Source organism: Passer montanus, unplaced genomic scaffold (assembly GCF_014805655.1).
Source record: "Passer montanus isolate IOZ18808 unplaced genomic scaffold, ASM1480565v1 scaffold7, whole genome shotgun sequence".
Taxonomy (NCBI): Eukaryota; Metazoa; Chordata; class Aves; order Passeriformes; family Passeridae; genus Passer; species Passer montanus.
In genome coordinates this window covers 6,347,467-6,361,199 of record NW_024372147.1, presented here as the reverse complement: position 1 = coordinate 6,361,199, position 13,733 = coordinate 6,347,467, and the positions used below count along the sequence as shown (strand labels likewise).

At 37.0% G+C, this 13,733-nt stretch overlaps 1 protein-coding gene across 3 annotated transcripts in view; it reads right to left on the bottom strand.

Moving 5' to 3' along the window:
• The window catches only part of MLLT3 (MLLT3 super elongation complex subunit), a 114,943-nt gene that overhangs the window by 34,451 nt on the left and 66,759 nt on the right, over nucleotides 1–13,733 (bottom strand). For all 3 annotated transcript variants that reach the window (XM_039729914.1, XM_039729915.1, XM_039729916.1), the window contains 2 exons: nucleotides 10,170–10,289; nucleotides 1,983–2,591 (listed from right to left, as the gene is read on the bottom strand). In XM_039729914.1, the coding sequence (XP_039585848.1) occupies nucleotides 1,983–2,591; nucleotides 10,170–10,289 (729 nt within the window). The remainder of the gene's footprint in view (nucleotides 1–1,982; nucleotides 2,592–10,169; nucleotides 10,290–13,733) is intronic.

Here is a 13,733-nt window from a genome sequence, read left to right as displayed (position 1 = left end):
TGACTTTCTAAATAGTATCCCATCACTGACTGGAGCCATACTCAGCCTGATTTATTAAGGACCACAGCCCAAAAGAGGCAGACATCCTTTTCACCCATTCAGACAGGGACCATACTGTGCCCCATGTCCACCCACAGAAGATCTGCGTTCCATGATCCACTATGTCAACATCAAAATAGACAAGACTCCAAACTAGCAGGATTTATTTCTCTTTGAGAGGACCTCAGAAATTTGCTCTCTCAGTAACAGTGGCTTACAGACTTAGAAAATACTGAATCTGCTTTTTAGCTTTAGCACAGAATTAAGGAACTCCTTAGGTCCTACAGGTCAACTACAGATGGACAATGGACTTGTGGAAGTGGACTTGTGTTCACAGCCTATTAGAAATACACAGGTGTTCCCATTACACCATTGGTAGTGAGCAAGAGATTGCAAGACAACAAAGAGAGAAACACCTATCAGCAACTAAAAAGGATTAGTTTAAACTACCATCCATATATCTTTCACATATCGGTTATTTTCAAGTTGCCACACAGCACACACCTCTGCAGAACCATTTGTAGAATTCCACTTACATTTAATTTGCTTGTCTCAATTCTTCTGTCTTGAAAAAAAAAATGGAGAACTGCTGCAGCCAGTAAAAGCATATGTGCTCCTCTAAGGCATTCACAAATCTATTTAATTAGTCTGCTCTACTGAGGGTATATAGTATATCTTTAAGATATACTATACACCCTCAGTATATAGGCTAGTGAGGATATATAGTTTATCTTATACCTAGTGAAAAATTAAAAGAGAATGTTCAGCTTTTTGAAAACAAGAAAAAGTATTTCCCACCAAGGGTGTGACAAATATCTACATTTTCAAGTTTGAAGACAAACTGGTTAAGTTTCAAGCCATAATAAGAATGGCACTCCAATCACAGACTGTCTCCTGTGTCATGCTGTAAAGCAGGGCCTGTTCTATTGTATACCTTCTAAATTTAACAGCCTGTGCATGCCCTAAGGGACCAGTCATTAAAAGGTCACTTCAGAAGTAAATTTCCATCTCCCTAACAGGAAGTTTCTACAAAGTAAAAACCTAATGCTGACACCTCCCCACAGCAAGGCATGTATTGTCCGTTCCAGAGAGGGCAAGCAGGGTTATGAATCTGATGGCAATAATAGAGACAGAAATCAGAAAGTAGAAAAACAAGAGAATTGAACAGGAAAGGCTGGGAAGTATTTCTCTATCATGCACACTACATGTCTAGCCATAAGCTTAAATAATGGCATCAAACAACATTTCTCCTACCATCCTTTCCTTCTCTACATGTCTCTATGAGAGATGCTTGTAAAAACCAAAGTTTGCTAGGAGAATTATTAAAATCCTAATTTTAATCATAAAATTAAAGAGCAAATCATACTTGAAACAGATGAGATGGCACAGTAGAGAAATACCTTCAGGAGAGCAAATTTCCATTAAAACATCTTTCTTCTTGGTAAGCCTACTACTTGGTAATAGATTCCCCTCATCAGAGTGAGATTCTAGGAAATAGTCCACAAAATTGGCGTCGTTGACAGAACTGCCTTTTTTAGCAAAAAAATACATAACTCTCTGATATAACTGCAACCCTTTCCTGGATTTACTGAACTTTCTAATACTTGAAAACAAAGATTTAGAGTGTGAAATACAGGCATTTAAATCCATTTCCCTTTCTCTCAAAAGAAACATGAATTTCTAAAGAATATCTCCCATAGCCTCATTGTCATAATGTTGACAATTAGTAACTGAATAGACTTGAATAGGCAATACAATTCAACTAGAACAAGCATAAACTTGAACATGGCCATCAGCTTCCTTCAATTTGGACAATCTGCCAATAGACAGCAAAAAGAAAGGGGAGAACACAAATTTAGTGGACTGTCCCACAGACTACGAGTACTCAATACAGCACTGAGTAAAGTATTAGGCAAAACCAAACAAGCACAACAAGCACTTACGTCAGATTTGGAGGACACGTTTTCCTCTATGTCAGAATCACTGGGATCTACAATATCATCAAAGGGTGGCAGAGTAGGCGTCTTCCTTTCCAGTGCATCATTTCCAATTTTGACTCTCCCCACCTTGAGCTGAGATTTATCTTTAGTCTGTTTTTTGTCAGCTGAACAAGTAAGAATCAGTGGTGGGGCACTAGGTAAACTTTTAAATAATGAATCCGAGCTGGGTTTTTTTCTTTTTCTTGCAGAAGATTCATCAGTGTCCAGCACAGACATAGGTCTTTTTGTGAGAGTCTTCTTTTCTTGTTGCTGCCCACATGTTACGGTAAGGATAGGAGTGTTTTCAGATTTTGGTTCCTTGGACATGGGTTTGGGTTCCTTGAAGGCCATCTTAGGAACCGCTTTTTCATCTCTTAGTGGTTTGTTTTCTTTGGGTTTCTTAGAGGATTCTTTGGAAGATTTGTTATGTTCCCTGGAAGGTTCTTTGAAGGCACTTTTTTGTTCTTTTGAGTCTTTTGAATTTTTTTCTTTGTGCTCCTTTGTTAACTTCTGGGTTTTTGAAAAACTGTTACTACTGCTGCTGCTATTTATGTTCAGAATCCTAGCTGGGTCCTGCAAAGAGGAGATGCAAAATAAAAGAACCCTTAAATCCTCAAAAGGCAGACACAATATGGACATAGGATTCGTATTAAAAACTTGGAACTGCAGGTGAGTAACCAGGAGTAGAAATAACAATATAATCTGTCTTGAAAAGCCAACATTTGGTCAACATTTGGTCAAAACATCTGTTACAAACTGGTGGGACATGAGCAGTTATCACAGCTTGTCAAAAAGTTACAACTAAAAGCTAGTTTTTATCCTAGGCATTGTACCAGTCTTTTTTAAAAACATTGTAATGTTAACATAAAGGCAGTTTAGGAAATCTTTATCATCACCATTACCTATGAGAAAATTAAAATCACAAAGAAAAATTAAGTAATGAACCATATGATGTCAACAGAATTACAGGATCAGAGGAAAACATAACATTCCAGGCAAAGTTTGACTTCTCTGATGTGATCTTCCTGCTTTTGCCAGATCTTTTTCCTCATAAGCAATAGGAATCCTGGGTCCAGTCTGGCTATGGAAGAATTGATTGGACAGACAACAGTCATTGCCTTTTTATGGAAAACCTCCTAAATCTCAAAAAGTTTCCTTCTTTGAGTATACTGGCATCTCTGTTGAGTCCTTAATCACTTTTTTTTTTTACTGAACTGTTTTATGTCAGAAGGTGGTGACTCAGACATCCTACAGGAGAGGCAAAACCAGAAACAGCAGAGCAGTATCATCCGTCACTCAACTCTGGAAAGTTGAAGTGGCAATGCAAGAGGTCACCTGCAGCTAGAACTAGCAATAAAAAAAACATCCAGAAGGGTCATACAGGATCCCTTCTTCTGAGAACTAACACCTGGGAATTTTTAAAGAACAGTCCCACTTTCATGAAATTGCCAGTGATGGGCTCTCAGTATCTCAAAACCACCCAGCAGACTAACTGCACTACTATGAACACTAAACACGTGTCATACACATAGAAGACAGGGTCCATTTTTATATTTCAAATCTGCAAAGTGATGTTTCAATTTACAGGAACCCACAGTCAAGAAGTTTACACTGCTTAATTGTTCTTCCAGCCTGATTATAAGCATTTCTATCTGTACATTGCAACACTTTAATGAGTATTGCATATACCCTCTGATTTCCTTTACCTGTAAGAGACATGTAAGTGTGGTGTATCTGGCTGTCTAAAACTGCCACAGATTTACAGACCTGTAGAGAGGAAAACATATCTAGCTTACCTTCCACCTTTACTTAACCACCATTTTACCCACAACATAGAGAGAACTGCAGAAGTGCAATGGAAAGTAAAGGACCAAAGCAGGCCAGCTTCATCCCCCTCAGGGACTGACTGATTTTAAAAAATGCACACAGTACAACTGCTCTGAAAAGAAACTATCCAAGAAAACAAAGCAGAAATTACGTGTTAATGGAAGCTGTGTCAATTAGAAGACAAAGGAAGACAGACTTCATCCACTGATTTGCTTCCTGTTCATAGATAACTACTTATAACTTGTCCAATTAGGATGTATGTGTTAAGTCAGACTTGAATACTCTAGGACCTGAAAGGTCTACACAAAACATGTGTAGAAACTGCAGTATCATCCTTCTCCTCTGTAACAATAGGTAGAAACAATTAGCTAAAAATAATTACTTAGAAATGTTCTTCCCTTATCATCTTATTTAGTGAAACAGTCACAATGCTGCATAAATTATTCAATTGCATGTTTTTATAAGATGCTTCTTTCATCTGTACTGCAAATATATCTTTGCATCAGATTTGATAAACGAATTATATATTTATATATCAACATTAACATGGGCCAGAAGCATCAACAATGAACAATACTATAATTACATCTGAATGTCTAAACATAAGGCACTTGCTCAATTCCCAGGCCAGCAATTAACAAACAAAAAGAAAAAAGCACTTAGCACACCTTGACATGTTTTACTTGAGTCATAAGACTTTTTCTGGTGTTCTTCTTTAAGATGAAAAAGAAAAAAAACACCAAACATTTTTACTATTTCCTTTGATGCAAGGCCAGCACTAAAAGTTGACTTATGAACTAATTATTAATGCTTCTAGTGTCACATCATGTTCTATCACTCCAGAGAGGTGTTGCCCTGGGGAAGAATAAAATATGTGTCATTACTAAACTAGATTGAGAAATTATCTCTCCTACTGGTCTCCTTATAGCACATATATTTTACATTTCAGAAGGAGACTCTCATTTTAGAGGTTTTCCAACAGATGAGACCTGTGGAAATGGTTTTGGGGCACAGTATTATTAAAATCAAAAGAAAGTTGAGATCTGTCTTCTTTTCAATTTTAAAAGCAGACTTTTTTTCATCTTCCTACAACATGGAAGCTGATACTTTCATAGAAATAATAGTATAAATAAGTGACAAAATTATGAGATTTATTTATACACCCCTCTCACATGCTTTCTTAGAATTACCCTATCTTAAAGGCAGCCAGCCCATTGCTTTTATATCTGCATTCAGTTTCTAAGTAAAAAGACTATCTTTCCTTTTTTTCCTTAATTTCTGCAATGACCCAAAAAAACCCCAACAATGACATAGAGGAGAAGCTATAGGAACATTAAATCTGTAAGACAGAAAGAAGTCAAATTATATCCACCAGTAAATTATATCAAACCTGATGATGAACATGGGATGCTGATGGGGATGAAAAGACACTGAATATTCCTATCACGTACCATGTATCAGCATAGATCTTAATAACAATTAGAATGTACTTTCAAACCATTTTCTTATTAGAATCTGACAGTGTGTTTAAATGTTTCTTTCTACCATATTAAGTGTTACAAGAAGTAAGAGTAAATTCAATAAAATAAACACTCTTCTCAACACTCTTTTCATGTGAAAAACTGGGATTGTGGGGTTTTGACAGATAATATATCTGCATACCATAGCTTACATTTGTGTATTCATCAAATATTGAAGCAACTCAATGTTAGCCTTTGATATGTTGCATAACAAAGAGTGTGCAAAAGAATAATACAGGTATGTATAAGAATAATAATAGGCATGTCAAAATGCCTGCAGATGTCATCTTCAGCCAAGTAACACCATGTACATACAGTACCTCAAGATATATAGTACTGCTCTAGGAAAAAGGCTAACATATCCTTCAAAATATGTATTTTAGAAAGCACAATAAAAATCTAAAATTTATCAGCAAATAAAACCTGTGCTACTCTGATTGTTATACTCAACTCCTGCTCATATTTTGGCCAACACAGCTCATGCTAAGGCCCGAGATGCATTCTGGGAGCATAGAGAACGTACTGTAGGCAGGACAGGTGACCAGAATAGCTAACGGGCCATTATGCTGTTGTGATCACCTGGAAATTGCTATCTACTGCAGCCATCATCTTTGCCAGTTTCACCACCATCTTCTAACTTACAGGAAGTACATAAACCATACCTCCAATCTGGAAAACCTCACCTTATCAAAAAAAAGCCAAACTTTTGAAGTTGCTTCCTCACCAGCTGGACTGCTCAGGCTTTCAGGCCTCCCACTGTGAAACAGGATATGCCACACTGTGACAAAGGAGGAAGGATCAGCACCCTCACACTCAGCTAGATACCTTAATTTTTTTATGGAACCCAAGTGTATGGATTAAGAGTTACAGGTTACAAACTAAGAAACTTTGTGATTTGGGAGGTAAATTCACTTTATAGACTAATCTGGGCAATGGGAATCAACTGTTTGTTGTGTTTTTGTATTTCTTAATGAGCTCATGAAATTAAGTTTAAATCACAGAGTACATTGTCCTGTAAATTTGAGAGACACAAATGGACTGTGATAGCTGCTCAGTAGGTAACGTAATTGCAGATTAAAACACTTGTGTAACTACAGGTGAAAAAATGATGCTGAACTGTATATGTTACAGACCTGGGTTCACACCACAAAATGGAATTCCCAATTTGTTTTAATGTGAGCTTGAATAAGCAGTAACTTCTGGAAACCATTGCAAACCTCAACTGCTGACAGATGTTAATAACCTAACTAAGAAATTGAACACTTGGGAGGGGTGGGGGAAGCAGAGGGGCAGGGGCAGTTCATTATATTTTATGAAGTCATTAAATTGAGCACATTGGCATAGCCTTGTCAGTCTACTGCACTCTGAGTTTAGACTATAGATTTAGTACTAGAGATCATAAAAATGTGCATTACTTTAATTTCTAATTAAAAAATGTTACGCCTATTGAAATAATGTGTTCATATTAAGCCAATGGACTAGAATTAGTCTCAAGTATGTCCGTTGTTCTCAAGAGAAAAAGAGGAAAAATATCTAAAAGTAATTCCTTCATCAAGCAAACTCAGATTTCTGTTGAATACAAACTTGTTTATTACTAAATAGAAATACTAGCTGATTTGGGGGTGGAGGGGAGGGGGGCAAAAAAACCGAGAAAGAAAACCACAACATTTTGAGAGCCTCCAAAAATACTCTGGGGTAGAAGATGAATTTACCTGCTTTCCGCAAAAACCCAGCCCACCAAACAGTTATGATCAATGACATCAGAATTATCAGAGGCAGAAGGAGAAGTACAAAGCTATTACTGGTTTAACAGTGAAGGCTAACTGGGGGAGTTTTTTCTGGTCACACACAGGAATAAAAACTTTTGTTTTCTTTGCTTATAAAATAAATCTCATTTCTCTAGAGATGATACTACAGTTATTTGCAAAGGACATAGTCATCCCCCTGAAAAACCTAACCAAGCTGCTTCTCTATTTTGTCCATGCAATATTTATATAATGCAAACAGGTATAGCAGCAGCACTGATTTAGACCCATACAAGTATCTGTAGCCAGCCTGCAGCTATTCTTACATTCTGAAGAAATGCACAAAGTAAAATTTTTCATACATTTCTGCCCGACATCTGTACTTCCAAGATTAAAGCTTGGTTTAGAATCAAAACACTGGGGCTCACTAATACCACCTCCATTAAATTAAGTGAAAAAAATTTAAAAATCACTTTAGAGATACAAATATCTCTATTTAATACATATTTCAGAAGAGAATGTGATAGAAAGCAAACTGACCGTTGTCTCTTACTTCATACTTCAACAATACCTTATTGTATTTTTCGTAAGTAAATGCTAAACCAAGAATAACATTTTGTTGCACTGTTTTGTTTTTTTTTGTTGTTGTTACTTAAATTCTTACCTAACCACACTGTTTATATGGTACTTTGCAGTGGCAAACAGATAAGCATACGGTTCTGGTTTTTCCACACTCAAAGTTTAAAACAGACCTCAAAGTTAACTGTGGTATTCACAGACAAAACAAACCAAAACTAGGCCAAGCACATCAAAGGCCTATTGCTGTAGCAGAAAAATCCCGAAGTCACCCAGTACAGACATCTGGAGTACACTTTTGCATCTGGGACAAGCAACTTATGCCCAAGAACTATTAAGACTTTCCTGCAGCTCTTATTCTAGAGGCATATTTAAGTGAAATCTGGACACTGAAGTTGTTCCATCACTGGGGTTACTCCAAATGACAAAACCAAAAATCTATTTGTACATTGGCTGGAATTTTCCTACATTCCAACCAGAACAAAAGACCAAAATTCAAGGCTTTTCAGCTCCAAGAACTTGTAACAAAAACCCCAAACTTAACCTTGGATTTAGTGTAACAGTAATCTTATGTTTCCATTTCTCAATAATAGCTTATAATTCTCAGCAAGTCAGATATTTATGAGATAAAAGGACAACTGTTCATAAGTGTGTTTTCCAAGTTGGACAGGGTAAAGCAACGACTGCTAGGGGAGAGAAAAAAATCAAATATCCACATGGACTGACAAAAACCAGTGTTTTGATAAAACACCTGTCCTCACTATTAAAAATTCTATGGATGGAATCCTGAAATGTGATGCATGTCTAACCTCCTCAGGTTAGACTCATATAGCTGTACAGTACGGGCCGAACTCTCTGTAGATGTTGGAGTTGCTTCAGCAAAAAATTAAAGATTTCAAGCAATAGTTTGTACGGATGAGTGCAGCAAATACACACTTCACCTTCCCTCACTCCACACTTGCCAATTTTCCACATGAGATGGAAGTTTACTGTCTAAATACAGTTTAGAAAATGACTTCCCAGGTTTACACTTGCTTACAAAAAATTGAGATTCAAGACTTACCATAGTGTACGGTTACCTAGGCAGGGAATTAGTACAGGATTCAGTATCATGCCAATACCTCTTTGAAGTTCTTCTAGAGGTGTTTGGGTTGCTTATTAACCTACTAGCCTCAGCACACCTGCTTTGACATGGAAAGCAAGGCATGAGTGAATCAACATTACAGCTGATGCTTTAGAAGTGATTGCAAAATGAACTCTAGAGACCTACCTACCAGCACCTCAAGACTCCCTATTACAGATGGGCAAGTGTCAGAGAAACTCATGTGTGGTACCCAATCAGATGGAGATACATCCTAGTGCAACCAGCAGCACCTTGCTTCAGCACCGCGTGCACCCAGCTTCTTTCCTTTGAGGCATAAAAGTCATTTCAGCATGCCAAAATAAGGACCTTCAGTTTAATCATCAGATTATACCTCAGCATCTCATTAGGAAAATAACCATACTTCCATATATTTTTTAAATGTTGCAAGATCACCTTCAATAGAGATTGTGAAGCACTAATGTACAATGCACACCAGACAGAGACATGTCAAAGAACATTTCTTGCCTGCTCTTGCTATTATGTATCCCTACTATCTTTTCTTAGGCATACCCTTAATTCATTTTCTGACAACTCTTGCAAGGTACAAGATTTGGCACAGAGTGAACATGAAAGTTATTAATAAAAATGGGTATTGCCCTTTTAAGTACATGCACTGCAAGATTAAGTGACATACTTCAAATCTACAAGGTACTACAAAAGAAAATGAAAAGCCTAAAACAATTTAACAGAATGGAGAAAAGGCTTGCATTGCATTTCTTATGTGAATAAACAACAACATACTCCTTTATTTTCCCATACCATTAGCTCATTTTGTCAAGAAATCATCTGCTATTTCAGAAAGGTCCATTTGTATTACTCAGGAGGTTCCCTGGCTATACCTTTTTACTACATTTTAAACTGGGAATTCAAAATTTGATGTCCTAGAGACTAACGACACACTGCTTTCTTTGAAACATCTAGGAAATAATTAACCTTGAATTTAAAAAAAACTAAAAATCCTAAAGAACACCACTTCAAGTCTACACAATTATCCTGAAAAACTATTAATAAATGAAATTATCATTATTATTATAGTATGATCCCACATTCTTTACATTTCCACTGATCATACTTCCATCACTCTAATCCTCCAACTCTACAAGATACCATTACAACTTCTTCTGGAACAAGAGTAAAACAACTGTACAAGTAAGAAAACAAGAGAACTGTCACTAGCAGCCGTTCTCACAGCCATCCTGAGCAAAGAAATGTCAAGAGCTGCTATCACTGGCCTAGCAATTAAAACATTGCAAAAAACATGTAGAATTTTTAAAAAATTAATTTAATTGTCAGGAGAAGCACTTTTGGCTCAACTATCTTCTAGCGAAATTAGTCTCACCTTTGGCCCATGAGATGATTTCTTCTTCGCTTCAGAAAAAGACAGAGAGTTACTGGGAAGGCTGGGGAGATGAAGGCTCTGCCCTGAAGAAAACGATGTGCCATCTGACATTACCATCATCTGTTGTAAGAGGGAAAGCATGTCAGTATAACATTACCACAAGAACAAAGTCTCACCTGCCTAGCAAATCACACTGGTAGGAGAAGTCCAACAAACAATATCCATGTTTCTTCTGAACAGGAGGCAGTTTAATGAAATCACACTGATAATCAATAATTCATTTTCCCCCCAAAAGAGTCTGGTTTTTCCCATGATATTAACTGGTAAGCAATCTCCCTGCCTGCATCCTGACCCATGAGCCTTCCCAATCTATCCTCTCTCCCTTCCCCGAGAGGCAGAGGAGGAAGAGTGAGTGACCAAGCATCTTACCCAAGGTTAACCCACCACAAAGATACACTGTAAAAACAGATTAAGGTTTTAAAGTAAAAGCAGTATGTTTATAACTTCAGCTTCTAACGTCAGACTTCTGTGTTACCTAGAGTACAGTAAACTGTGTGACTGGTAAGCAAGCACAGAGTTTGCTGTTAAGAGGGTCTAGCTCCCTTTCTTGATTTTAAAGACTTAAGTACAAACAGATCATTTCTAGAAAGCACAAGTAAATCAGCTATTACTGAGCAGTTAACCTGACATGTAAAGATTATTCTGTCTGCCTCTGGGAAACCCAGTTAAGATTCTGTCCTCTGCTACACTACTGCTGTGTCTGGATTTTATGATTCCTACCACAGCCATTCATTTATCTATTGTTTCAAGGCTCTAAATGCTAGAGACAGCTTACCTGTCTGACAAACCCTGCAAAGCTGGAAAGAAGATGCAGAGCTCTACACCTGCAAGGAAACATGTCTCTCTTCCCAAGGTTCCCATGCATGAAGTGACACTGGTTTTGTGGATATCCTATGTGTTTATCCTTGCCTCTTCAGATCACCAAAACATCCTCTGACTCAGCAGACAGGAATGAGCTGACCCATCACACACCTCATATACATTACATTAAAAATACTGGGAAATCAAGGACATAGGTATGCATATTCCAATGTTACCTCTCCAAGTCAGGATGATATTTTATTGCATACAATATCAGCCTGTTCCTGAAGACAGGCTTTCAATTTAAAAAAAAAATTAAATTATTTAAACACCTCTAAAAATTAATCTTGTTGCAGATCGCTTTGCTCAAAAGACACATGGTAGGTTGAGGAATATTAAGAGACACGTCCAGGTAATAATTTTTTTTTTCATCAGCCTGTTTTCAACACTGTAGCTAGATGGCAAAGGCAGAGGAAGAAGGCAATTAAGCTGTTCTAACCAGAGTCTGCCAAAAGCCAAAGCTCTGAAAAAATCATCTGTCCAAAAGCAACGACATTCTTCTTGCAATAATGGCATTTTTGATTGTAATTAGTTATTGTGAATCACAATAAGTGATCCTTTAGCAGGAGAAAGGTCTTTTTATCTCAATTTGCCAAGGTGTTTAGTTGCATTAAGCTCAGCTGAATACAAGAGAAGGCACAAGCTAACAAAAACAATCAGCCAGTTGGAAAATCTATAGGCACATGTGCATACCATAAACCTGGGCAACAGGCAGAGAAAATGCATGTATTTAGCATTACTTTCCCTCACAGAAAATGTCAAATGGGTGTTGAATAGTATTGTTCTTTAAGTCAAACTCTGCAGTATTTTTAAAGCCACAAATTTAATAGAATGTATCATTTGCATAAAATCAAAGTCATTCAGAAATAAAGCAAAGTTACTTATTAATTACAGAGTTTAAGCAGATATTTTATTGCCCAAAATAATTCTGTTCATATATTCATATGACAAAAATATGCAAATCCATGTAGAAGAAAAATTTAGTCAGGAGAATCAGGGTTTGCCCTACCCTGAAATTAAAACCAAAAAAAACAAAAACTCTGCCAGAAATTCTCTAGTGTTGGAAGCTGTCATTTTCTCCCTAAAGCATAGAAGCCTGATCCACTGAAACAAACTTATTGAGGTTTAATCACTGCATAAATTTTCTTTTTAAAATTCAGAAACATTACAGTTTGGAAATATTCATATATTCATGATTGTACACAAGCATTCTTAGAAAGCTGACTTTTTTTTCCAAAGTGTATGGAATTCTAAGATATCTCAGTTTCTGGCAAGTATTTGGATCATTAAAAGTCTCCATATTACAGACTGTTTCAAACAGGATGACAGTCTACAGAAAGATTTAGAGGGATGGAATGAACCATGTGAGGAATTAATACCATGTGAGGTCTGATTCGGCAAATCTGGTTACATGCAGGAGAAAATAAATCCTGTAGTGGTTTTAGAAAATAAAATCTGGACATACCAAACCATGAACCCTAAAAACACTAAAAAATAAAACTAAAAATTTCAGTGTACTGAATCCTGCAGATGTTATTTCATGATAAATCATTACAAAAAATAGCAACTGTAAATTCAAAATTTTAATGTGATTAACAATGCATGCAGTTAAGACAGACTACAGACTATACCATCTTTAAAGCTGACAAGAAAATGACAAGAGACCATAAAGTGTCATGTAAAATTAGCTCTTTGGCCCCTATGATAAAAAATGCACACTTCTCTTCCGAAAAGATTTCTGACAGAAGAAGTATATGTGCCTCCTTAAGTCCATTATAACACTAAAAAACAAAAATTACTTCAACCTCTCAAAAAAAGATGTTAATATTAGCACTAAATAACATCCAATATGTTTGTTTTCTTTGTCAAGATCATCTATGTAGAAAGCCCCTATATTATCAACACCTTTTTGAATTAATATGCATTTCCATTTTGGCTAAATTTAGGGAAGTGACAACTATACATCCAATTTAAGTTACTGGAAGACCTCAGCTGACAGAATTACAGCAATTTCTGCAGTGGGTAGCTGCCCTTTGTCCAGGCATTAGTCAAACACAGAATCACAGGCTCATGCACTTCTGCCAGCTTTCAGAGCAAGTCCTTTTTTCATATTGCTTCTAGCACACTGGCAACACACACTGCTTGACTGTGGGAATATCTACGTATGTGCCTCTATTAAACCAAGGCTACACCAAAGATGGAAAAGGTGGGAATGAGCATACCACAGCCAGACACTACTGCATCAAGAATGCAAGCTCACTGGTAGCATAGCAGTAACTCTCCAGCACAGCCTATATAAACTTTTTTCCTCCTTCCTGCATTGCAATTACCCTGCTGCCTTACAGCTTACACCTAGAGATACAGCTCAAGAGAGGGGGTGCTGTAGCCCGTGCTTCAGCCAGGTAGCAAAGGACACCTGCAGCTGGTACTTGGCTGGACCCACAATGAATCACTTCAGTGGCAAAAGTCAGGAACATGACTAATTCTTCTTGGTCCTTTCTAAAGTCAACAGCTAAGTGGGATCAGCCAGACTGGTGGACTAAGACATTGACTGATATCAATGAAGCAAGGTGAGACAACAGCAGTCACTAAACAAGTCAATTTAAACAACCATATAACCACACTCTGAATTCACCAGTATGC